Raw genomic sequence first — 24635 nt, forward strand, 5'->3', positions numbered from 1 at the left:
TATATTTTAATCTAAAGCTGGTTTTATACCGCCGCGTGGCAACCGCCCTGACACCCGCCCTGACAACCGCCTACCTGCAAGAGCGTTTTCCAAAAAGCAAACAATTTTTAAAAGCGGTTCCTGCCGTCCGGTGGTTACCGCCAAAAGTTCAGGACGGTGAACTCTGCGCGGCAGTTACCCCCAATTTCCACCGGCTGCAGAACGTCTGCGGATCCGCTCCGGAACGGCGGCAGAGTCAATAGGTTTCCATTAAAGTCACCGTGTGTATTTCCACTGACTGCAGAAACAGAATTTTCAAAATAAAATACACCGTGCTCAGGGTGGATCATATTTCCCTGCACTACACCTTGAAAACACAGCACAGAGTTGTTTCTCCTCTAACTCCTCTGGATGGAAACAAATTGTTGTTGGTTTTGTGGTTCTATTCTACGTGAATTCGCGAGATCTCGTGGCTCCTCGTGACTACAGCTGTCAGTCATGGCCGCAGCCGTACCGCAACAAATCCGGACCTGGTGGGTATGGAAGGACGGCAGCGCACGGAGCCGACACGCAGCGGAGCCGTTCTGCAGCCGTTCCGCAGTTGGTGGAATTTCGGGGTTAGGCAGTGTCCTCGAATAGGATCCTAAAGGCCTGAGGGTAGAAGCTCCTCCTGAGCCTCTCAGTGCTGGCCATGTGTATCCGGTACCTTCTTCCTGACCTCAACATGGAGAAAAGGCTGTTACCCGGGTGGTTTTTGATCCTTAATGATTCTCCTAGCCTTTTTCTTGCAGTGCCTGGAAAAAGGCTGACATTTTATATCCAAAAGGTAAAATTCTAGTTATCCAAAATATGTAAGTTCATGATGATAGATAAATGGGGGAAATCTAGATATGAGATCCACTTTTTAGACAACATGGCAGGCTGTTAATTATTAGTACTTTGGTAGTGTGGTGATGATATGTCTCCCTTGAGGTTTTCTTATGGTTTTAATCCACACTGTTTCTCCAAGACACATTACTGAAGAATTCAATTCTGGTGATAGTCCAAACACTTCATTATTTAATTATACCAAGCACATAACACGTCCTACACTCCATACATCATCTCAGGAAATGGGGATAAATGTGCTGTTTATAGTTTTATTCTTATTGCCCCAGAAGGTTGGTAGTTTTTATGGGTGTAAAATGAGTGTGGTTCCTTCCCTCATTTTTTCCTTCCCGCTGAAATTCAGTATTTGTTGTTTCAGTTGTTTTAGTCACAATGGCTCGTGCTCTGTCCAGTGATTTTGTTGAATAGTTATAGATAAGAAAGCTGATGTGATGAAAGAAGAGAGCACAGAAGGAATTATATTTGTATTGCTCAGTCTTGAACCTTCTCGCTGTCTCACCCAATCTTCTTTGAATATGCTTGAAAGTTGAACATTGCATGAAAGTGTAACATTCATTTTATTGTGAACTAAAACTACAATGGAAATGACTTAATTAACCACGTAAATAATGATTGGTGCATCTGTGTTCTCTCCTTTTTTCTCTCTTCTCAGGGCCTGCAAGAGGGTAACTATGCCACAGATACATATCAGGTCCAGTCAGGGCTAGCGCACACAGGGACACACATGGCCTTGTAAGTTGTGAGTGTGAACCGTACTATCAAGGAAATTCCTCGGCCCTCCAGGGTCACCTCCGTGGGTTCTCTATCTGGCGGTTTGTACAGCTGCACAAGCTTCTGTTTCTGCAACACGCACACAAAACGCACACAGAGCACACTCTGTATGGACATGTTGTCTTAGTCTCTCAAGAGTTCACCGGAAGCTGAAGTAATTATTTGCGCCCAGTACATGACTATGACCATGTTGGCACATTGGCATTGAAAAGGAAGCTTGGGACTGTTGTGTAGCATGACCTGAGGCGGCTCTCCCTTCATCATCTAAGTGAGTATTTTGAACTGAACTAAAATACAAAAGGTTTGATACTGATTATGGTAGTAAGTCTGTCACTCATGCAGTCAATCAATCACAAGATGAAACAAGCTTCAATCCCCCCCCTAGCTGAAACAGGTTAGACATTATTTTAAATATTTGAGCCAATTCAGGCTAAACTCGCTACCATTAGTCATCTAGACCATCTGAGTTATAAACATAACAATGCTGTCACCTTACACAATATATCGGTTTTGAAGTCTGCAAATTAGATTTCCTCTGTAAATTTCATTTCCTCTTGCTGCTCTATGGAGCCAGTGATTGAGATTGACATAGCTTCTCAAATGTTAGAAGTTAAGAGAATCTTAGAGAAATGTATTTGACTGATGCTTGCATCACAGATTGGGTCTAATGCAAACAATGTTAGATATATAGATAAAGGACTTAAGCCAAATTCTGAAGTTCTTCTAAATGCTGTAAGGCTAGATTTCTCATACTTAACTGTCATCAACAGCAAAGTGTTACTTATTTTTAGAGCTGCAGCAAAACAAAGCATAAAGCAGGATGCTCCAGGGAGACGCCATGGCTACTAAAGAAAATCCGACACAGGTCGGGGCTGTAGTCCTGGCTCCGCGTGCTTCACCTCCATCCACTGGGAGCAGACCCAGCAGAGCAGCCCGACACGCAAATGACAGCCCAGAAGTATGGCGATACTCTGAACAATTGTGGCAATCGAAACAGCGGAGCAGCCCTTCCCTCCTCTTCTATAGGAAGTTGTCGTGTGACAGTGGGAAAGGGACAATTTTGGACGAGGAATACGAGTGTTTGGATTACAGCTCAAAACCCTCGAGTACCGAAGAGAGACTTTATCCAGAGCTGTTGGCTGGCAGGAGAATTGAAGGAATAACTAACACCGTTCCTCCGATACCTGGGAAAAGTTCAGAGGGATTTCCGTGCCAGCTGGACACCCCTGGAGAGGGTGTGGATGCAGGCAGATACAGAACTGGCAGCACCAGCTGCTCCTGCACCCTTTCGAGCCTTTACATGGGTCCAAAAATCTATTGTTGCCACAGCCCCAGATCCAGTCCAAGCCCCAGCTCTAGCCCTGTTCACAGTCCTCGCCTCTGCCCCAGCCCCTCTCGGCACAACCATCGACACATCCGTCACAGCAGCCTGCCTGTGTCTATGCTGGCCTTCCACAAGGTAATAAAGGAGAAAGATGCAAGCCCTGGTTATTTGCAAATTGTATACATTTAGCTGCTTCACCAAGGATGTGTTACATGTTCTCTGTGCTCTAACATGCTTGTTTTAAGCACAAGATGGACAAAACTATTTGTACACTCTATACCCCATTAGAAAGCCCATTTGAGGCGCAGCAAATTTAGCTGTACAGAAACATCATTAAGACTATTTTAATTTGCCATGTTTTCTGCTTCTAGACATTACCCTGCCTGTCATCTCGGTGCAGTCCATCCAGTGAACCGAGCTCTTTGGTGTCATCTCCCTGTGGTTCCCCCCCTGCCAACCACCGCCAGCATTGCCGGAATGGACACCTTCATCGGCATCATCTCAAAGATGGCTACTCGAGTTTAGAGAGGCTCAACAGAAGGCCCAGGGTCAACAAATGCTCCCTGGAGGAATTATTTCTAAGACGAGCATCTCTAGAAACCATGAGGACAACCACGAGGACAACCCTAAGGAAGGATGAGAGGTCATCCTCAGGAGTGACCAGGAGCTGCGGCGGCGGTAGCGGCGGCAGCAGCAGCAGTGATGAGGGGGATGGAGAGGGTCTCTTGGATAACACAGAGTTTATTAGAAACCGTAAAGAGCGTTCTACTGTCCTGGTGAGGCGCTTCTTCAAGAATAATCAGAAGGTATTTACATGCAAGATTCCTTTTTTTATAGGCTTTAACAGTGTTATATAGAATTTGTATCTTGAACAAATGTGTTCAGTTAATATCTTTAATATGTTTGTTATTTTTTTTAATGTTTATTTTATTTTATGACCCTTGACAGTGACATTTATAGTTTACTAAACAAAACAATGTGACACACTGTAATACTTTTCTTCTTTCCATAAGATGACCAAGTCAGTGTGTACTGGAACCAGAGCGATTGTGAAGACGCTGCCATCAGGACGCATCTCAGAGGAGGTCTGGGACGTGGTTGTTAATCGCAGGATATGGCCACCCAGCAAGAGGGATATGTGGCCAATCGCAGTGCGTGGTATGGGAGAAGAATTCAGAGTCTGCAGGGAGGTGCTACATTTTGTTGGAGTTAAGCTACAGCAGGTAAGAGAATGAATACACAGACTCACAGATTGCATGATACTTTTATTTTGTACACCCAGGCTACTGTTACCACGCTCCCATTACGAGAGAACTGTACCAGTGCAAAAATTATTTCAAGTATGTCTGCAGTGTTACTAAGGACAATTAAACATGTTTTCCATAATCATCCTAAGCCAAGGGTTATTAAGGTTGCCTTTTAAGAGTTTAGAAAATATGTTACAGTGGGAGGTACAATCTTTATAGTGTTCATGGCCTTAAATCACTGATGATTCACCTCAAGCTATAATGTGGTTATGCTTCAAGTGCTTTAAAAACGATGTGGATTTTCCACAGATGATAAGGCATTGGGTTTAATATGTCCGCCCCCCCCAAAAAAAAAAGAAAAAAAAAAAAAAGAAAGCTATAACGGCACAAGAGTATTTATGACTTGATTGACTCTTGCTTCAATGGAGGAATTGTTCTTGGCTTTTGCTTTTCTCTGTTTGGGTCGAAATGTTATGCCTGTTATTCATGAAAGATGAATAATTTGTTCAAGGAAAATGTTAATAGATCAACACACACACACACACACACACACACACAAAAACCAAAAAACACATACACACTGGCTCTTTGTTCAGGGTAGGCCCCTGCTGTGGAAAAATGAGTTATTCTCTGTTAGTTCTGCTCCCCATATTACTGACAGACTGAATGACTGAGCCTTCTGTGTGTGTGTGTGTGTGTGTGTGTGTGTGTGTGTGTGTGTGTGTGTGTGTGTGTGCGCGTGCGTGCGTGCGTGTGCATGCGTGCGTGCAGGTGTGTGTGTGTAAATGGACTGAGCAGAGTTGGCATCTGCATTAAAGTTATAGCCATGGAAATTGGAGAGAAGGTAAATGAGCCTGACAGAGTGAGAAAGTTAGAGAGAGATGGAAGATGGCGGAAAACAGGCCGAGTGAGACAGAGAGGAGACCCAGGACGTTGCTGTGTTATTATCGAGTTCCCAAGCAAGAGGGAGTGTTTTCTACAAACATGAAAACCTCTCACAGGCGCTGTTCAGCTTGAGCAACCTTGGCAGCTACAATTCAGAGAATGTACATGTTATTGCTACCTTTCAATAGAAGGCCTTTTGTGTGTCATAAGTCATGCTTTTCAGTCTTAGAGGTGCAAACATTATAAAAATCTGTGAAAATTGGGAATTGGCAGCATCACACAGGATATTCTCCTGTTGTTTTTTGTTATCTTCTCCCTCCTCTTCCTGTGAAAACTTTAAACGCATGGAGACCAAAACCCATTGCCTTGAAGACGCATACGCAACGACGGAATTACACAAGACCAAGTTTATTATATTGTAATGCCAAGTAGCATATTGTATTTCTATTTAACTTTTTTGCTATGTGTAACTGTTGCTGCATGGCGGTAGTTTAAATTCCATTGCAGTATATATAGTGTACATCTGTAAGCTAATTATTAGATAGATATTAGACAACAGGAGGAGCGAGTCTACCTGGGCACTTGACTGTGACCGTGCATTTATTATGTTTTACGTTATATGATGGGATTCTGACATGGGCACAGTTGTAATATACTGTATGTGCGTGCATAAATGCATGGATATGTATTTGGGTTTTATATGGGTTCATGCATAGCTAAAACAGAGCCAAGTACTGTCTATGGATGGAGACTACTCTCGCCATAAAAACACACTCATACTCATGTGCATGCTGCAGTGTGGTTTCTGACTTTGCCAAAGTGTTTTTATGAGTCCTTTGTGGTCGTCGAAATACGGTCTGTGTTAAGTCCAGGAAGAGCTGCTTTAATAATGAGCCTATTGAAAATGGGGGAGTTGCCAGCACTTCCCTTGTCAAAACAGCATCTGAGCTACTCGTGTAAGGGGTCACCAGAGAAACTCTGAGAACACTGAGCAACAGTGAATAAGTAGAGTTGTAGCAGGGCTGTCATCAGCATCATAAAAAACTATGAGAAAGTAAAAATGCATCCTATTACAAAAACAAATGGGAGTCATGCCGTCATAAACGTGCAGTCGCAAGGAAACTTATTCCTTCTATTTTCTGTTTTTTCTGTTTTATTAGATGGCATATAGCACATAGAGTAGTAACAGTAGGAGATCATAGAGAGTATATGTCATTTGAGTTAAAAGTGTGTCTGTTTAAACAAAAGTGCAGTATGTTTCTTTGCATCCATCTAGTCACATCTAATGCTGAAAGGTTGTTAATATGTATGCAGTATTCAGCGCACAGACATTGTAAATTGATTGCATAATTGCAAAGACACTGTCTGTCTGTCTCTACTCCCCTCTGTCTTTTACACGCACGTGCGCGCACACACACACACACACACACACACACTTCCACACTTTATGGTACCCTATATGTGGTATGTAAGCCTGACTCTGCAGTAATCATGTTGAGGAGTTTTCTGGAGGTAGCCTGTGGCCCTGTGTGTTTATTGCTACAACTTATGAAGCGAGCCAAAGAACACAGGATTATGTGAAGGAGGGATTGGAGCAGGGTGGCAGAGATAGAAGGAGAGAGAGAGAGAGAGGGAGAGGGAGAGGCAAGGTTAATGCACAAGGAGAGAAAGAGGGAGAAAATTAGATTTTAACAGTGGAAAAAGAAGAAAATCTACCATGGAAGAAAAGTGAGAAACAAGGGGGGATCAGGCATGGACTATTTGAGAGAGAATAGGGAGGGAGAGTGAGAGAGTGGAAACAAAAAGGAGGTTTAGACCAAGACAAAGCCATGAACTTGTGTTTTATATAGGTTTTTACATAAACAAGTTTATAATGGAAAATGGACATGATGGAAAATGTTATAAATGGAGGGAGGTGGAGAGCCTTTTGCATTTTCTCACAAGAGTTTTGCAGTAAAAATGCAAAATACATTTTCAGTGTTCCAATTAGAATGTGTCTGTTAATTTCCTTTGTGCACTGATCAGTGTACCTACAATCTTTTTTTTAAGTGTAAGGGAAGTTTAACACAAAATAAGGAAGTGTTTCATCACTCTGTGCAGGTTTAACGGTAAATCGCTGGCAGACACCTGGAGTAGGGATCAAACAGTCTCTGAAACCAGAAGCATTTTATTGTTTGCTTTTGTAGAGTTTACCAATTAGATCCCTGCCGATTGTTTTCATTTAACTCAAAGTGGTGTCAGGCCAAGTGGTAAGTGACAATGCACACCCTACACACACACACACACACACAGAGACATGGCTGACTACATACTTTTTTTTTTTTTTTTTTTAACCATAGCAGTTTGGGCTAAGAGATGGATGCTCGTTTGTATATCGTCTTCCCATTACCGAGGATGCAAGTAGTCTTAAGGGACAGGAACACATTCCGCTTTCTAGGGACGCTCTGTGCTTTCCTGTTTTCCTCATTGTGTCTTCTCATGAATCCAGGGTAAATCTGTGCTGGGAAAGGGAATCAAAAATGTCCCTTTCTGAATTGCCCCTTGGGAGTTGACTTTTCTCCTTAGATTTCAAGGCTTGTGTCTTGGAGATATTGTTTAACGCAGTTGTTCACCTTTTTGAAGGACCTCCAGTCTGTCACCTGAAATACTTTTAACTAGGGTTGGGCATCGAGAATCGAGAATATTGGAATCGTTTGGAGGATTTGGTTTCAAATCTGATCATGGGTTCCAAATTTAACATGCGCAAGTTTTGGTTTCCGTAGCGGCCAGGCGCTTGTTGTGTTGCAGCCTTGGAGCACAGTAAGCAGTGCTCTAGTGTGGCTTTATTTTACGGTGAAAAAGCTGTAAAACTGCAACACACCATTGAATCAAAATAAAACTTTCCTCTTATTTGTGAAATAAGCATGTGACCCGTTTCAACTCCACCCCTCAAAGAATCGGAATCGAGAATCGATAAGAACCGGAATCGAAAGGAAGAATCAGAATTGGAATCAGAATCGTTAAAATCCAAACGATGCCCAACCCTACTTTTAACTCATCTCGCTTTGACACTGTATTATTAGACCCCATTTCATTTTCCAACTTTCAGTTTTCAAGATTATGACCACATTTTCGCTTTATCTCCTTTGCACTCTGGATAGTCCTCTGCTACTGTGACTCACCAAGCTTCCTTTGAGTAATGATGCAGGACTGAATGATAGACCTACTCAGCAACCTACTCACTTTACTATATTGTTGCATGCTGCCTTTAACCTACGTATTTCAAAAAATTCCACTGAAATAGGACCATCAGATTGGTTATTAATCACATAATTTATTATCTGGCCCAGCGGATGTCATGCCATTACTTTTCATGACTATGACTTCTTGTATGTCTCTTGTAAGGTTTTTTTGTGGGTGGAGCTCAGTTTTAAACCACAAATCACCAAACATAGTGTCAGTTAGGTTTGATTAACTAGTACAGTTACAGTCCTGACTGTATACATAATGTCCTGTCTGGGTGGATTGATAGAGGGAGAGAGATGACACACACACACACACACACAAACACATACGCACACACACACACACACGCACGCAGCATTGTTGCTTATCTTATGCAGTCTCCCATGTGGTTGCCGTGCTGTTAGTGATAATATCAGCCCACACATACACACACACAATATCTCTATTCCTCTTTCTTTTTTCATTTCAGTTTGAACAAATATTAGATTAGTAGCAAAGATAGTCCTCAGCATTCATAGTCTATTGAAGAAGTTGGTGTGGTAAATGTTGTTTATACATTAAAAGTAAAATCTCCGAGTGAATCTTTAGTCAGTAGTTGCAGTTGATTAAAGGGGAATATCGGCTGCTGAAATACCAAAGTAAGTACATTTTCTGCCTTTCTCCGTAGCCAAAGACATAATTTAATTTAGTCCCAAACCCAGTCTGTGACGATTGCTCCCTATATGAATGAAGAATGAAAACATGACTTTAAAATCTCCTGAATCAATATTGATAATCATCCATATGGCTTATGTCAGTATGACTTGCAGGGCTACACTTCTCATTGATGGTGTCTAGCTGGGCTAGCTTAGTTCTGTTCAGCAAACTTGGCTGTCCTAAACAATAAGATGCAGCCTGTGACATATGGGAGTTGTTGTTAAACTCATTCTTGTTTGCGCTGTTGAATTATATTTTCCCTCCAGCCCTTTGCTAGTTTACTATCATGCAATTAAAATGGGTCACTATCTTAAAAGACATGTAATAACTTTTGCAAACACACCCACAGCTTGGTTACCAATTACTGCTTGTTTCAAAGGTAACGTTTTAAGATAAAATGTCCAACGAATATCCGGTTTTAAGACATCCATTTCATGCTATGTTGTCATGAGGTAACATTACATTGATTGGCTTTCCAGGTTATTGCGTCAGTTAATAGACTGGCTTATTTCTTTGTTAGGGTCATCACAGCATCACCGCGTCAACAGTTTTCTTTAAATTTATATTTACATGCCATTAAAACACATACTGTATACATGCACAACAAACTCCTTTTCTATGTTACAACTATTGAATGGATCTGAGAGTCACTGCCCTACAATGTGAGATGGTAATTGATGTGCAGACAGTGTTGAACCGCTGGTAAGGGCTAGGTCGAAGTGATTAAAATTACAATTACAATCACAGTTTGAGATATTGGAGTAACAAATCACTTCAAACTGCTGAAATCCCTGTAAGCACAGTTTTTTTTTATTTTTTATGTAGGATTATGAGAGACCCCACACATTGCACTTAATTACACACTAATGACTTGTTTCTCATCTCTTTCAGTTGTTAAAGCGCACACACACCACAAGGAAAACAGTTTGAAAAAAATAAAAACCATCGAAATGAAGCTGGGCTGTGAAAATTGGCTAAGCATGGCGCGTACATTTTTGCAAGGTGAACTGGAGTTGAGCAACATTGCAGTTTGCCAGTCTAGTGCATGACACCTGCAATTGTCTTTTGTGTGTAATCAGCAAGGCATGTATTATCTTTTTGTATTTATCCTACTGTCAACATTATTAAGCAACTTTCAATTGCATCATTGTTGTATTACAGAATGTACCACAGTAAAGTACAGCTCTTATTTACTACTGAAAATGTTTGTTGGTGATTTATTTAGTGACTCACCATACTACACAACACATGTTGAACATATTGAACATAATTGGCCGTCTGAGCAGCTGTCACCAGATCGGTTTGAAGATTGAATCATTACAAGCCCCACACTAACACACAAGTTGGAATCTTAATTGTTTGTTATAGGAGAGTGTCCCTCTATGATTCACACAACATTCAGGTAGTCAATTAGCTAAAAAACAAATATATCTAACTCCTGCAATACAAAACAACAAAGAAATACATATTATTAAAGAAATAATGGTTACACTTTACTTGAAGGTATCTACATAAGAGTGACATGACACTGTCATGAACGTGTAATAAACATTATAAACACGTCATAAACGTTTATGACATACCGCTTCTTTTAGTAAGTGTCATTCGGTTTTTGTCATGAAAAGTTATGGTTAGAATTAGAGTTAGGGTTCATGTGTCATGACTGTGTCATGACAGTGTCATGTGTTCATGATAGTGTCATGTCACTCTTATGTAGATACCTTCAAGTAAAGTGTTACCGAAATAATTAACTACTTTTAAAATATCAGTTTAGGGATATATCAGTAAGGGAAATGAAATGATTTAGAATCAATCAGCAGTTTCAGTTCTGAATTATAATCATATTAACCCCAACCCTGTATACACACACACACACACACACACACACACACACACACACACACACACACACACACACCCTCCATGTATGTCACACTTATTTAACCTTGTAAGTATCACTCTTACGGTCTCTCTCTGTGTGTTGTGCCACTACAAAGGAATGTGCCGAGCAGGCCACTCTCTCACCCAGCTGGGTGTTGCGGCTTAGCCTGAGATTTTTGTGTGTGTGAGTGTGTGTGCGTGTGCATGCGTGCGTGCATTGAGACACACTGTTTAATCAGATGACTGCTTATACAGAAAATGGGTAGGACAGTTAATATCTAGCATACCTTTGTAAGGAGATGTGTTTTTCACAGTGACAGTATCTTGAACAATGTGACCTTTCTGCTTTTTAAACATAGCGAGACTTCATTCTCAGCTCCATCGCTGTTTGTAAGTTTGCTTGAGTCCGCTGCACAGGAGTGCATGTGGAATACATTCCATCTGTTTGTTTTGTGGGGTGACAGAAGGGTGTCAAAACTGCATGTGGGTGTGTTTTCGCTTCATGGAGTTAAAATGTGTGTGTGTGTGGCTCAGGCCTCTCGCATCTCTGTGATATTGTGGGAAAATGCGCTGCTCCAGAAACTGGGAAGTGTCCCAATAGAGATCCAGAGCCGAGGTTGTTAAACTATGGGTTAGGACCCACACACAAACACAAACAGTGGAGAATTTTATAGTGTTAGCCTGTATAAGTCACTTTTTGGGTGATAACCTTGAAAATGCATTATTATGTGGAATTTCATCCAAATAAATAACATGAACTTTGACCACATGTTATGAGAAATGTAAACAAGCGCACACACACTTGAACTTCCTGTCATGGTGACTAACTTTCTGTTCTTTTGACCTCTCCCAGTTTCATCACCCTCATGTGACATGGCATCTCTGCTCACAGCACCATGACGACATGGCTGCTACATGTGTCACACGGTTTCTGCACTCCTCCAGTGATGCAATCACATTTTAGTATTGGAAGATTTGCAGGTTTGATTTGAGAAAAGAGCATTTGGATGGAAATGGACCAACAATTCCCAAAAACAGATTAAATGAGAGCATGAAACAAATGTGGGTCATACTATTATTGTTGCACTCAAAGAATAACACAATGGATATAGAAATAGTCTGTCACCTCCCCTTCCTAACACTTTGACTTAATTTGAGTGGTCATCCAGAATGGATTTAGCTCAAATTACAACCTTAAGCTTACAGGATGCGATACAGGAATAATCGTTTTAATTGCATTTTCTGCTTTTGTGGAGCAGCATGAAAATGCATCACCCAATACAATGTCAAAGTAGGGTGTCTGACAATCGTATTACAAAAGTATCTTTTAATATGATGTTAAATCAAACTTAAATACAGTGGGCTCAGCCCAAAAGCCTCAGGACACTGAACCTCTATCAACTAAGAAGTAAAACAACACTGTGCATGTACTCCTTAAGCTTTTATCTAAATTGATAAGCATGACTTTAAATATACTTTCCATTTACTTTTTCTACCTTCCCTTTCATGATTTATAAAATGTTAATAAATAGAGCTATGATAAAATGAGAGAGCTTTAAATGGGTACAAGCAGTAACATATTAAAAGTCAGCCTTTGGTTCCATCTGGTGGAGAAGAGAATATTTTATGCTGCAGGTGAACTTGGATTGCTAAATATTTCTGGTATGTGAACACCTATGACTGCAGAAGCCTGAATCATGATTCATGGTTTAATGCAAAATCAGAAATTCCATGCATACAAACTGTACTACTTGTTGCTTATTGATCTGCGTGTGTGTGTGTGTGTGTGTGTGTGTGTGAGAGAAGTTTCAGCTCCAACAGCACTCTTGTCATACTGTATGTCTGACTAGTCGTCCTTATGATTTCGTTTTATTTTGTTTGTTTTTATTTTATTATACTTTGTTTTATTGCAGCAAATTGCTAAAGCAATTAGTCAACTAACCAGTTAGTTGATTACTGATTCTAAAGAGTCACTGGCTTTTCAAATCTAAGGATTTTATGAATTTTATGTCATTATAAATGTAGAATGTTTGGGATATCTTGAATACTAAAGGACTAGTAAATTAATTTAAACAATAATCAAGACCTTAATTGATTGCTGCAAGTTACGATTATTTAAACGTTAAACTGCTGATAATTTTTGACAAGATAAAGAAAACCGTGAATCCTCAGACTTGGCACTTTTATAATTGATCATTTAAATAATAATTTAGTTATTTATATGCTTACCTTAATCAACTTTTGTTTGGGAAGTGAAATGAGATACACGTTGGTGATGCTTCATTTAAGCCTTTATTTTACCTGACAGATTCAGTGGTCAATGCTTGTATGCATATCCACCAGAGGGCAGCACACTTTTTGATATAAAACAGGGCATATGCTGTTTTTATGAATTATCCTTGCAAATACTGTGCTCTAGTATAAGCTCTGCTTTGTCATAAGCCACTCCAAGGTGTTAAGATAAAGCTAGAGATAGCAGGCTGGTGTCTATGTTCAGTGGTTGAATAGTGTGCACAGTCACACAACAAGACAACATCACATCACACTGTATTATTGTCCTAATTCATATTGATCGGGGAATTTTGTGCCATTTTTTAAGGCAATTAATGTAGTAAGTGTAGTATAATACATGAGTCTGACCTCTTATTACTGGCTCAGGAGGCCGGTCTCATTAGCTAGTGATCAAAGAAATGCAAAGCAAACAGGGAAGGCCAGCTGTTTGCTTTGTTTTAAAGACCACTTTGATGTCAACTGGGCATGAAACTAATTAATTCTTCCACTTGATTAGGCAGATTCAATAATACATACTGTATTCATTAAGACCTGTGACTGTTGTGATTTTGTGTGGATCAATGTGCTAGGTTACAGAAGAAAGTACCTAGGCCTTTGATTTCAACAAAAAAAAGAGACAAATTCAGTTTCTTCCTGTGAAGATGTATTACATCATATCTAGTGGTTTTGACTGTTACCCATTCTATACTAGTGAGGCGATTCTTAGTACTTCGTAAATTGTTTGAACAGTGTCTGATGTGTCAACAGAGAGCATGTATAATATGGATAATAGAGAGTTTGTTGCAATAAACGGCAAGTGCTTGGCGCTACCATTGAGCGAGCTGGCTTAAACAGAAAAGCTGCAAACACTGGTCTTTAATTGGAGGTTGGCATAGAAACGCTCACCAGAGCAAAGCTAATAACAAAGATCAAGTGGCCCTACCTCAGTCTCTATTGGTTTGACGGCCCACAGCGTCATCTGTCCAATAAAGCCAAGCTGGAACATGGCTTGTTTAGCCATTATGTCATTTTAAAGGCAATTTGGGCTCAATGATAATGTGGTAATAATAAAAAGGACACACAATAGTTTACTCAAAATGTACAAGGTGGTACTTTTATTAGTCAGTCTTGCTTTTTACTTTGCATAGTACAGTTTGTATTGACGCAGTATTATTTTCTTCCTAAATACTTAGTATAAAGTACTGTAGTAGGCAACAGTAACAGTTTAATTAGGTAACTGGGGGAAAGGGTATGCACCATTTCCTGATTTCAACCAGGAAGCACAAGTTACCTTGTCTAATTACTAAAATTAATAGAGCACTATTTCTTGATATAAACATTGCTTTGAGCTCTTTCTTACTTTTTATTGAGTTAACACTTTCATAATTGATTGTCTTTGGTGGACATTTGGATTAGGTGACTGATGTTGGCTTTGAATAAGGGGCTTCAATGGGAGATTTTCTGTTCAGTTTAATAGCTCCTGATCAAAACACAGAGGCAAAAACATTAGAGTTTTGTCAGACAATGTTTACACATTGAACAGGCTCGTAGAGGAGGATTGATTGAAATATTGTATACCAGTGTCTCCTCTGTCTTTGTGTTTATCGTGTACTCACTGATCAAATCAGCCTTTTTACTGCTGGGTTGTGATGGGCCCGTTGCCTCATAACCTAATATGGGGGTACCCTGAGTCTATCTTTTCCCCTTACTCTTGTCTGTCTGTCTGTCTGTCTCTCTCTCTCTCTCTCTCTCTCTCTCTCTCTCTCTCTCTCCTCTGTCTCTTTCCTTTCCATCTTTCCATCTTCCCCTCTCTGTCTCTTTTTCTTTATCTCTCCTCCTTAGGCTTTCTCAACTCATTTAGAGATCTCTCTCACTCCCTCTCTTCCTCCGTCTCTCACTCTCTCTCTTTTGTGCTCTCTTTCGCTCAAGCCTCCTCTTTCACTTTAATAATCGTACACAGACTAAGACGGATTGGAGCTTGGCGGTTTTTCTTCCTTTCTCTTCAATATATCAGCATTTTTCTGTGCTACAGTAAGTAAACTGTTTACTACAAGTTGTTGCTGTACTTTGACTGAGGAGAGTATTTTCATTCATTGTGTTTTGTGGCTGTAAGGAACTACATTTTAAGGTTTACATTTTTAGTCTGATCAGTGTTACAGCAACAGGATTTGAGTTCGTTAAGCCGAATGTGTTGTTCAAAGTTTGACACAGGGAAAGCACTCGATAGTGTAGTGCTGTCATAATACGTATGAACTTATCTGCTAAAGGATAACTTTAGAAAATGTGTATGGACATATAAAACCGCAAACTAAGTTGTGCACAAAGGCCTTTTAGACCAAGATCTGGGGTTTTGTTATGTCATAATTAAACGGAGGATATTAAATGTGCGTGATTTTGAAACTGCAGCATTACTTGGAGAAGGTCGATCGAGGTAAAGCCACGGAGCAGGTGAGATGTTTAACACAGCAGTCAGTAAAGATTGGCAAACTTTAAGATTAGTAGCATTAACATGTAATATAACATAATACAATATAAGTTAGTACAATAGTAACTAATGCCATCTTTTGAATTATAAATCCCCAGGACATTCAAAACATGCAAAAACATTCACGCAACAACTACTTTTAAATCCTATCGACTGCATTTGTCTGCATGTAGAACCAGGACTATTTTTTTGTCTAGAACGTTAAGAACTGAAAAACATTCATCAGGCTTATCTCCGGCTGTCTGACCAGGACTGGGTGTCGTTATGTTGGAGTGTGTAGCGGCTCGCTGTAGTATGACATCATGAGAACTGTAAGTGGGGGAGTGGTGGTGTGGAAGGGTCCCACTGGGTGCTCTGGGTAATGGGTTCCAGGTTGTTTTGGCCCTCAAGATGACCCCTTTTTTCTCTCTCCCAGTCTCTCTCTCCAACTCCTCTGTCATACCTTTCTCCTTCTGAAACTTGCCTTTCCCTCTTAGAGCTGAAATGATATTTTGTGTTATATCCTATCCGTTATAATATCATATTACTCACCAGCTACATTTCTGAGATTTCAGAGACAAGGATTCTACCAGTACCTCAACACTTTTTCGTTCTTATAACCACAAATAAAGTCATTAGTGCCTCAGCCAGACTGCTTGAGATGACCTCCTATTCTCCCTAATTTTTCCATTGTGTTGTCTGGGCTGCACATCCTATATGCAATAGCTGCAAGAAGACCAACAGTCTTCTTAAATAGCTCTTATGGGACGCTCTAAATGTTGCCTTTCTGCTGCACTCTTCACATCTGGTTTATGATGAATTATGAACCAGACGTAGGTCGGCCATTAAGTGGATGATTGTAACCGAATTCTTTTAGTGTACCTAAAGTTTGACTCTAATAACACCAATAAAAGACTCACATTGCGTTACTTATCTAAATCTGTTTATTGTTCTCCTTTCCTAAATTGCTGTGGTGCAGCTAGTGAGCAACATGCTAACTGATTACCAAAACCATGAACATAAGACCAACGCTGAATAAAGACAGACGCTCCCTTTAACCTCACTTAAGCTCATCAGGAATAACCCAATGTGACTCTTTTGTAATAATACAACAGTAATAAAAAGCAATGATGACACCTAAGCTCTATCTAATATTAATATATAATCTTCTCAAGTGTTCAACAAAGCACACAGTAACATTATCTGCTGAAATGATGACCTGGCATTAGGTCACCATAAGTGTGCCTAAGCACAACTTGTCATTCCCTTTTTACTTTCTATTCACTCTGTACAAATTAGATTAGTTAGTCCTTTCCTGTATATGTTTTTTTTCTGTTGCAATTTCTCAGCTGCTTTCCCTCGCTGGCTCGATGATCAGCAAATGCAGCCACCGGCTGATAATCTGTATATTTGTTTTCTCGTTTTCATCTTTGTTATGCTGCTTATCTCAGTTAAAACAGTGTGCAGTATGTTGCTGTTTGTTAACATATGCACTTGAGATTCTAGATTGCATGCAGTTTTCCCACTACTCTCGACTTCTGTGTCACACACACACACACACACACACACACACACACACACACACACACACACACAAATAAAGTACACACAAATATGTCCTAAGCTGGTAAAAGGTGTGAGGCAGAACTTGGGAGGTGGGCCCAGCTCTTGGATCTTTGGTGAAACGGCTCCTTGTGAAATTCAACAGCGGATTATGATTCAAGTCACCCTTGGCCTCCCTCTCCATTTCCTCTGCTGCGCTCCCTGTGGTTTTCTCTCTTCACATCCTTTTTGTTTTTCCTGCTGCGCTGTTCTCTTTTTCATATGCTTTCTCCTCCTCTCCCTCATCCTTTATTTTTCACCTCCTCCACCACTCCATCTTTTGCTCTCTTCTTAATTCTTCTCCTGCTCTCTGTTGAACCTGTCATCCTGTTTTGACAACCTTTTTCAAACCTTGTCCATCGCTTTTATAATTTCTTTTCCCTTCCGTTTTATCATTGATTCTATTCCTCCTCCCCCTCCTTCCCTCTTGTTCCCTTTATCTTCCTCTTAATATTAGCAGAGTAATTCATATTATATTTTGAAAAACATAGGGGAAAAAGGGCCTAGACCTCGGGGCCAGCAAGTCATAAGTGGAATTATGAGCTATAATCAATAATTCAAATGATTTTTTTTTTTTAAATGTTTATTAAAAAAAGAATGTATACCCTTTAAGATCGCCCCTTTTTAATAATCAATCATTGCTTTTTATTTTCTTACTTTACTTATTTACTTAAATGCTTTTTCCTATTTGAATTAATTTAGCTCACTTTTTTCATGTAACGGCCAAAGCAAATGTCAGTGCTCAGTCTTCCAGCTATTGGGAATCCCAGGGAAAAGCCTTTCCTAAAAACTTTTGGGGGTTGCCAAACGCCCACACACTTACACCACCCACATTTACAGTGCCTTATTGCATGAGTCTAACCCCTAGAAATGTCAACATCATAATCCACCCACTGAGCCACAGAGGACCTGATCTAAGATGTGATTCAAGCAAGAGAGGTTTTCTCTCAAGGCTTACTCTGTAAAACAACAAACTCTGCTGCCTTTTGTGTAATAACCAACAGCATCTTATTGTTCAGTTTTTACATTGTGTACATTTCTCTTCAGTTGAAGTATGAAGATCATTTCTCTCTTGTTTGTCTTCTTTTCCTTCATTCAGCATTTCTTCCGAGTCCATTTGAGTGGATTTAGCCGTCAGTCCAGTACTCGCTTTGCGTGTTGGTGTACTGCATACACCTATCGTGTCTCCACTTCCATCTTTTTTTTTTTTAATGTAGTTGACAACGCTTAAACTCCCACCAAGACAAACAATGCATTACAAATTAGATCACGCAAGAATAAGAGGTTTGCTTATTGTGCTGTAGGCGCTTGATTGTTTGTGTGAATGCATTGCTGCCAAACCTCGCTAATTTTCTCATCTGCTTCATTTCTCATTCAATAACTTAAATTTCAGTCGGATTATGATCTTCTTACTGTGTTTTAATAAGGGAGATTTATTCAAGTGTGTCTGTGTGTATTTGAGCCCATAGTATGCACTCTTCTGTCTTATTCAAAGCAGATACTCAGACATTAGGCTCCTCTAGTCTAAGCAACACTGTCTCAAGTGCATGGACCACCTACACACACTTACAATAAATTAACATACACTCAGATAGAACTTTGTATCTTCAAAAGCGCATAAATACACACAATAGCATACTGTACATATGTATATACACAGCCTGTACGAGTACACAAAACACATACAGTATGCATACATATAAACTCTGTATCAATGTACACATACGTACAAACAACTTGTTTTGCCTATGAGCTTGTACACACTCAGTCACAGCACTCAGTCAGCGCCGGTGAGACAGTCCAGGCTTGGACTGCGTGAAAAAAAAACATTACCTTGTGGAGACAGAAATGGCAGAAACGGTCAGAGCAGAACAAGACGGTGCAGAGAGGATGGGTGGGGTTAGAGAGTCTGGGTTCTGAGATTCCAGGGCTGCTGAACATACCTGGCTCCTCACCGAGTTTTCAAATAGACTAGGTGCAGTGCATTTAAACGCCCTTGTCACGTTGGGTGGGCAGGGTGCACTTTTTCTTCATTTCCCTCAGACCGCTTTGTCGGCTCCATTTTCGCTGCCTTAAAGCAAACACACAGTCCAAATGGTATGAAGGATTTTAGGAATATGGGGCTTTCTCAGACCTTAATCGTTCAGTGATTTACAGTTCTTCAAGAATGAAGCAGTGGAGAGATTCAGCTGAGTTTTATTGAGTTCATGTTGCTGAAAGAGCATACCTCACCTCCAAGTAGCCTTGCTCTAAAAAAAAATAAAAAAAAATACAACTTTAACAACTTTAAATCTTTGGATGCTACTCTTTACTGTTAAGAGTACATTTCATTTGACGAGAAAATTAGGAAATTATGCCACATCCTGCAGCTTTTTTATGCTGTTCAGAACCCCCCCTTCATGTGCACAGTTGCATCAAAGTTAATGTGATTTTAGTTTAACTAGTACAGTGCCCGTTGAAAATGTGCCTGTTTGGAACGGGCGATTGCTTGGCCTGTAGTATTGCTGCTTGTAGAATTCTTCAAAACCAAATTGTACCCAAAAATTACTTGTAGAAGGACCCCAAACCACTTAATATGCAACTCCACTGTATAGCCTACTACTGACTTACAGTGTAGGCTACGTCTACTATCTACGTCTATATTTACCTGACAGAGAACGTTGCAGATTCAGAATGTAATCACAAAGTATCACAATGAAAATGTGGAGTATTCAGACATTAGCCTCATGGACTCATGGCAGTGCGCTACCCACCTGGCCCGTTATGAGAGCTAATCAGCACCTATCTGTGTTAATCAACCGTTTGTTTGTTTGTGTGTGTGTGTGTGTGTGTGTGTGTGTGGGGGGGAGAGAGAGAGAGAGAGAGAGAGAGAGAGATATGGATTTGATTTGCGGGGTATTTTGGCGACGGTAATGTTATTAGTGTTGTAAGTTAGCAGTAGACTTAATTAACCCGACCCAGGGTGAATCTGATGAAAACTGCTGTGTCTGCCCGGTTCAGCTCTGAGATTTTCTCGCATTGCACAGCGCTGTGAAGGAATAATCTTCGAGTTTACGTTATGTTCTTCCTCTGTTTAGAAGTAAATGTAGGCTACAGCTCACAGCAACTTAATATTATATAGTGTCTGGCTTTTATCCAGCAATCATGTAGCTAACACTGGAAGCCGGGAAAGCTAACACAAACTAAATCTTTAAGTGTCTATCGCGATATGTCGCAGCCTTTCACGATATGGTTATTGCGCCAGTTGATATCGCGGTGACGATAAAAAAAGATATATTGTGCAGCCCTAGCCAAAACCCTTGAGTCTTGTTCCTTTTAAAATGAATCCTAGTATTGTAAATATAAACTTTTTAAAGACCAAAATAACCGCTAATTGCTCAGTAAAGGAAAGGGTTACGGCTGACGTCTCTCCCACTGACCTCAGCTCTGAGTCCACAGACCAGAATAACAGAGTTCTTTTTACACTAACCCCCCGCTGACCTCGGCTAACCTCGACCCTCCATGAAGCTTCTAAAAGTAGAATTCAGTCGAAACGATGTATTTCTATTTCTTGAATGTCAGCCTCGTGGGAGAGTATGTGGTGGGTGGCAGGGCACCAATGCAATGATATGTCTAATCCCATGCGAGTACTCGTGTGTGTTTAATTGCGTGATATCATTACCAGATCAAGGTTTGTGTCCTTGTATGTATGTTGTGTGTGTTTTTGTATACATGCATGACAATTGTAGGATGGAGAATGTACCTCACACACACACACACACACACGCACACACACACACACACACACACACACACACACACACACACACACACACACACACACACACACACACACACACACACACACACACACACACACACACACATATCATTGCAGAATTTCACAGCTGCTGAGGTAGATTGTATCAGGGGATCTCTGCCTTGCAGTACTGGACAGTATTCAGAGTAATTGAAGAGGAGTGTGGTGTGTATGTGACTAAGAGTGGGTGTCAGTGTGGGAGTATGTCTGTGTGTGTGTGTGTGGTGGGCCAGGGACATCAAAGTAAAGAGGTCAAGGTGTGGGTGGTTGGATTTCAGTGAGAGCTTCGGCCTCTCCAGTGTGCTGCATGCTGATATATACTGTATGTGTCTGGTATGAAATACTTAATGGCACAGGCATGAGTCAGAGTGTGTTTGCATGTCTGGATTTTAGCATGTGTATGTACGTGTGTGCATTCCAGCACAAAGTTCAGTAGATCTGTGTGGTGCCCCACAGTGCCCTTGCTAATCCTTTCCCAGAATGGCTGTTACCAGGCAGAGAAATTAGCCAATGGAGCACTAATGGGACTTTATTGCAAACTCATTCATAGCTGTAGGTTACATGGACTGAATGTCAAGAATAAGAAAGTCATAGCTTGTATGTTGTAATATTATAATTATTCTTCTTTTAATTTATGAATGTACTTTGATTCAAGCATCACAGGTTTGATCCCCATCTTTGAGGAAGACAAACTCTCTGAGCTCTTGAGATGGCAGCACGCCTCAAAATAGGACACATCATCTGACCACACTAGATTTTACACTGGCCAAAAAGGCTGAACAGGGAACTGTCTGTTAAATTGAAAGGTAGGATTATAGAGAAAGTAAGACAAATATGTTTAGAGCAGTTTTCATAGTTTACACAAACGGTTATGAAACAACATTAGCCTGCAGAACCAAAACATTTTGTTTTAATTCAAAATGAACAAATACATTTATTTATTTTACAGATAAAATTCTGACTATTTGCAATATGGACATGTGCTCTTCATTACAAATGCAAATTTAAATGCAGCACTGTAACAGCGATTAGCAAAAACAGATTTTGACTGTACGTGCTTTTGAAGTTACTGTAACTTGTAATTGGAGCTCACTCAGTGCAGCTGCCTCTAGCAATTAGAAGTTACCTTCACTGAGCTTAAACCATTAGCATTTTCTGTAAACACAGTGTAACATGAGATACAGAGCTGTATTACTGGCAGTTGACTTACTAACTGGCTAAATGGCAAAACACGATGGATATATTGGTATTGGATGACCTGTAGTTATGTAATTGAGCTGAAATGCAATTATTACCTCCGTGCCTGATGTGACTGTGGCCACATTAAAAAAAGAGAGTAATTTTTGTCTTTCTTCCTGCCTGCCTACATTAGAGTGATCATTTTTTATACTGAGATTAAAAAAGCATTAGGGAAAATGGACACTTTGGTTGATTTATTAAAGTATTTTCCCTTAATGGATGTTAAAACCAGTTTAAAGCTTCCTCACTTCCCCACTGCTTCACCCCTTCACTCACTCACTCACTCACTCACTCATTCACTTTTCATTCAGACGTCTGTGAAACCTGAGAAGCAGAAGATTTTTTTACATTTAGAAAGAAATGTACACGTTAACGTGTGAGAGTGGGGCTAACCCCCTTTCTTACAGAAGAAAAATCTCCACTCTTTGGTAGGTGCAGATATTTTTGACCATGATTCTGTGTGTGTGCATATACACATACTACTGTGTTTTTGTGATTTTTAAGGAAAGTCGGGCTGTATGTCCGTGTGTGTGTAGTTTCAAGATGAGTTTGTCTGTTTGTGTGTGTGTGAAGATAGCTGCTTTGTGTCTGTCAAAAACAACACCACATTCCCCGCAGTGTCATTTAAAGTCGGGCACTCTTGGGCTGTGTGTTAGAGTAGAACTGGCACTTACAGTTATTGGGGAGTATATCTTTTAAAAATGTTTTCATGTTAAGAAAGAAAATGTATCACATCAAAAGAAATAGATTTTTACTTGTATAAACATGTAACAAAACTCGTTCCTTTTAGCAATCACTTTTTTAGTAGTTTTATCTGTAAATTCACTAACGTAGCACAGAGGTTTACATCAAATACACTAAGTGGGTTGTGTGTTTCTACGTGAAAGAGCTACTAAGTTAGGTTTCCTTGTTTCTCAAAAGCTGTCATGCTAGTTGTTGACAACAGTAATAACAAGGCAAAGGGAAACACTCACTTGTCATTCATTCATTGTCACAAAGTCATATTTAAAAAATCTTGTATTAAGAGTCTTGATCCAGCGCAAAATGTCAACTGCAGTATAATTATCTATAAAAAAAATCTGTTGGCTCTATTGATCCTTGATTTAGACAGTGGTCATCTCTGGTCGCCTTAATAAGGTGTTTAACTGCCAAAATCCATAAGCAGGACACATAAGCAGAGACAAAGTCCATATTAGTTGTTGTTTAGGGCCGTTTGCAGCTACTTACCAATCCAATGATATTTCTGTTGCTTCGATACATAGTACTGAAATATTCAAGCAATGTGAAATGGCATTGAAACTTCCCTACAAATTAATTCTTTGGGTTTTATTTGATTATTAGTGACGGGAAAACAGAAAATCCAGCTAATTAACTGAAAACCTGCCCATCCAAATGCAGAGTAAATAACACAGGCATGCTGCTGTTTTGCTATGTATTAAATGTGGCAAAATACACTGTTAATGTACATGCGTGCTATGTGCGTGCGCGAGTTTGTGTATTTCTTTGTGTCTTACCCCCTCTCTCCTTCTCCTTCACGCTGGCTCTCTCACTCTTTAAACGTGCAGGCTGGTATGTCTCCTTTCCCCCGGGATGGCCCAGATCTGACAACAGTTAGGCCTACACCCAATGCAGGAAATAAATCCCACTGAGACAAGTAGTGAGCCAACTGAACACAGATTCACATGTACTAAACTCTGAGAATTAACACCATAAACCTCGGGGGGTGATGTCCTTCGCCTACCTCCTTCCTGGCATTATTATGAAGCAGGGCGTATGGACGATTACACCCGCGCCGTATTTTGCATTAAACCTGTATTGCATTCATCCCCCCACTCTGTCACCAGTATCGATTTTGTCCCAATTTTGTAATATCCATCCCCGCTGAAGGCATTAGCGCCCACTTACAGTGCCACAAAATGGTGCCGTAATGGCTTTTCTCTGAAATTTGTGCCCAAAGAGCTCATCTGCCGGGTCACATAAGGACAAAGTACAAGTCAATTGGTTTGGATAAGTGTTTCCTCTTTTGCCGGATGGATTTTGTTCCGAGAAGAGTGTGAACTGAAGGAGGAGGAGGCTTTTCTTTAAGGTCAAAATGTTCGCTCGGTTAAAAATCTTCAGTGACGTCTCTTCTTTCTCTCTTGCCTCCCACCTTCCTTTTCTCCATCTCCCCATTATTCTCCTCGCTCTATATACCGACGTATCTGTCTGTCTGATGCTTTCTGTCCCTTTCCCACCTTTCTTTCTATCGGTTATGTGCCTCAGTGGTATTTCTCTTTATTAATTCTTCCTTTTCACGCTTTGATTTCTTTTCTGCGGAGAGGAAATTGCTTCCGATAATGGCCAGAGAGAGGAGAGAGGAGCTGA

The 24635-nt window shown here is 40.3% G+C and overlaps 1 protein-coding gene across 5 annotated transcripts in view; it reads left to right on the forward strand.

Annotated features, from left to right (window-relative positions):
- Positions 1–24635, forward strand: part of plce1 (phospholipase C, epsilon 1) — an 80892-nt gene that overhangs the window by 11923 nt on the left and 44334 nt on the right. For all 5 annotated transcript variants that reach the window (XM_078278561.1, XM_078278563.1, XM_078278564.1 and 2 more), the window contains 4 exons: positions 1520–1906; positions 2430–3097; positions 3334–3768; positions 3976–4185. In XM_078278561.1, the coding sequence (XP_078134687.1) occupies positions 2459–3097; positions 3334–3768; positions 3976–4185 (1284 nt within the window). In that variant the 5' untranslated portion in view covers positions 1520–1906; positions 2430–2458. The remainder of the gene's footprint in view (positions 1–1519; positions 1907–2429; positions 3098–3333; positions 3769–3975; positions 4186–24635) is intronic.

The sequence above is a fragment of the Sander vitreus genome, chromosome 21, assembly GCF_031162955.1.
Source record: "Sander vitreus isolate 19-12246 chromosome 21, sanVit1, whole genome shotgun sequence".
Classification (NCBI taxonomy): domain Eukaryota; kingdom Metazoa; phylum Chordata; class Actinopteri; order Perciformes; family Percidae; genus Sander; species Sander vitreus.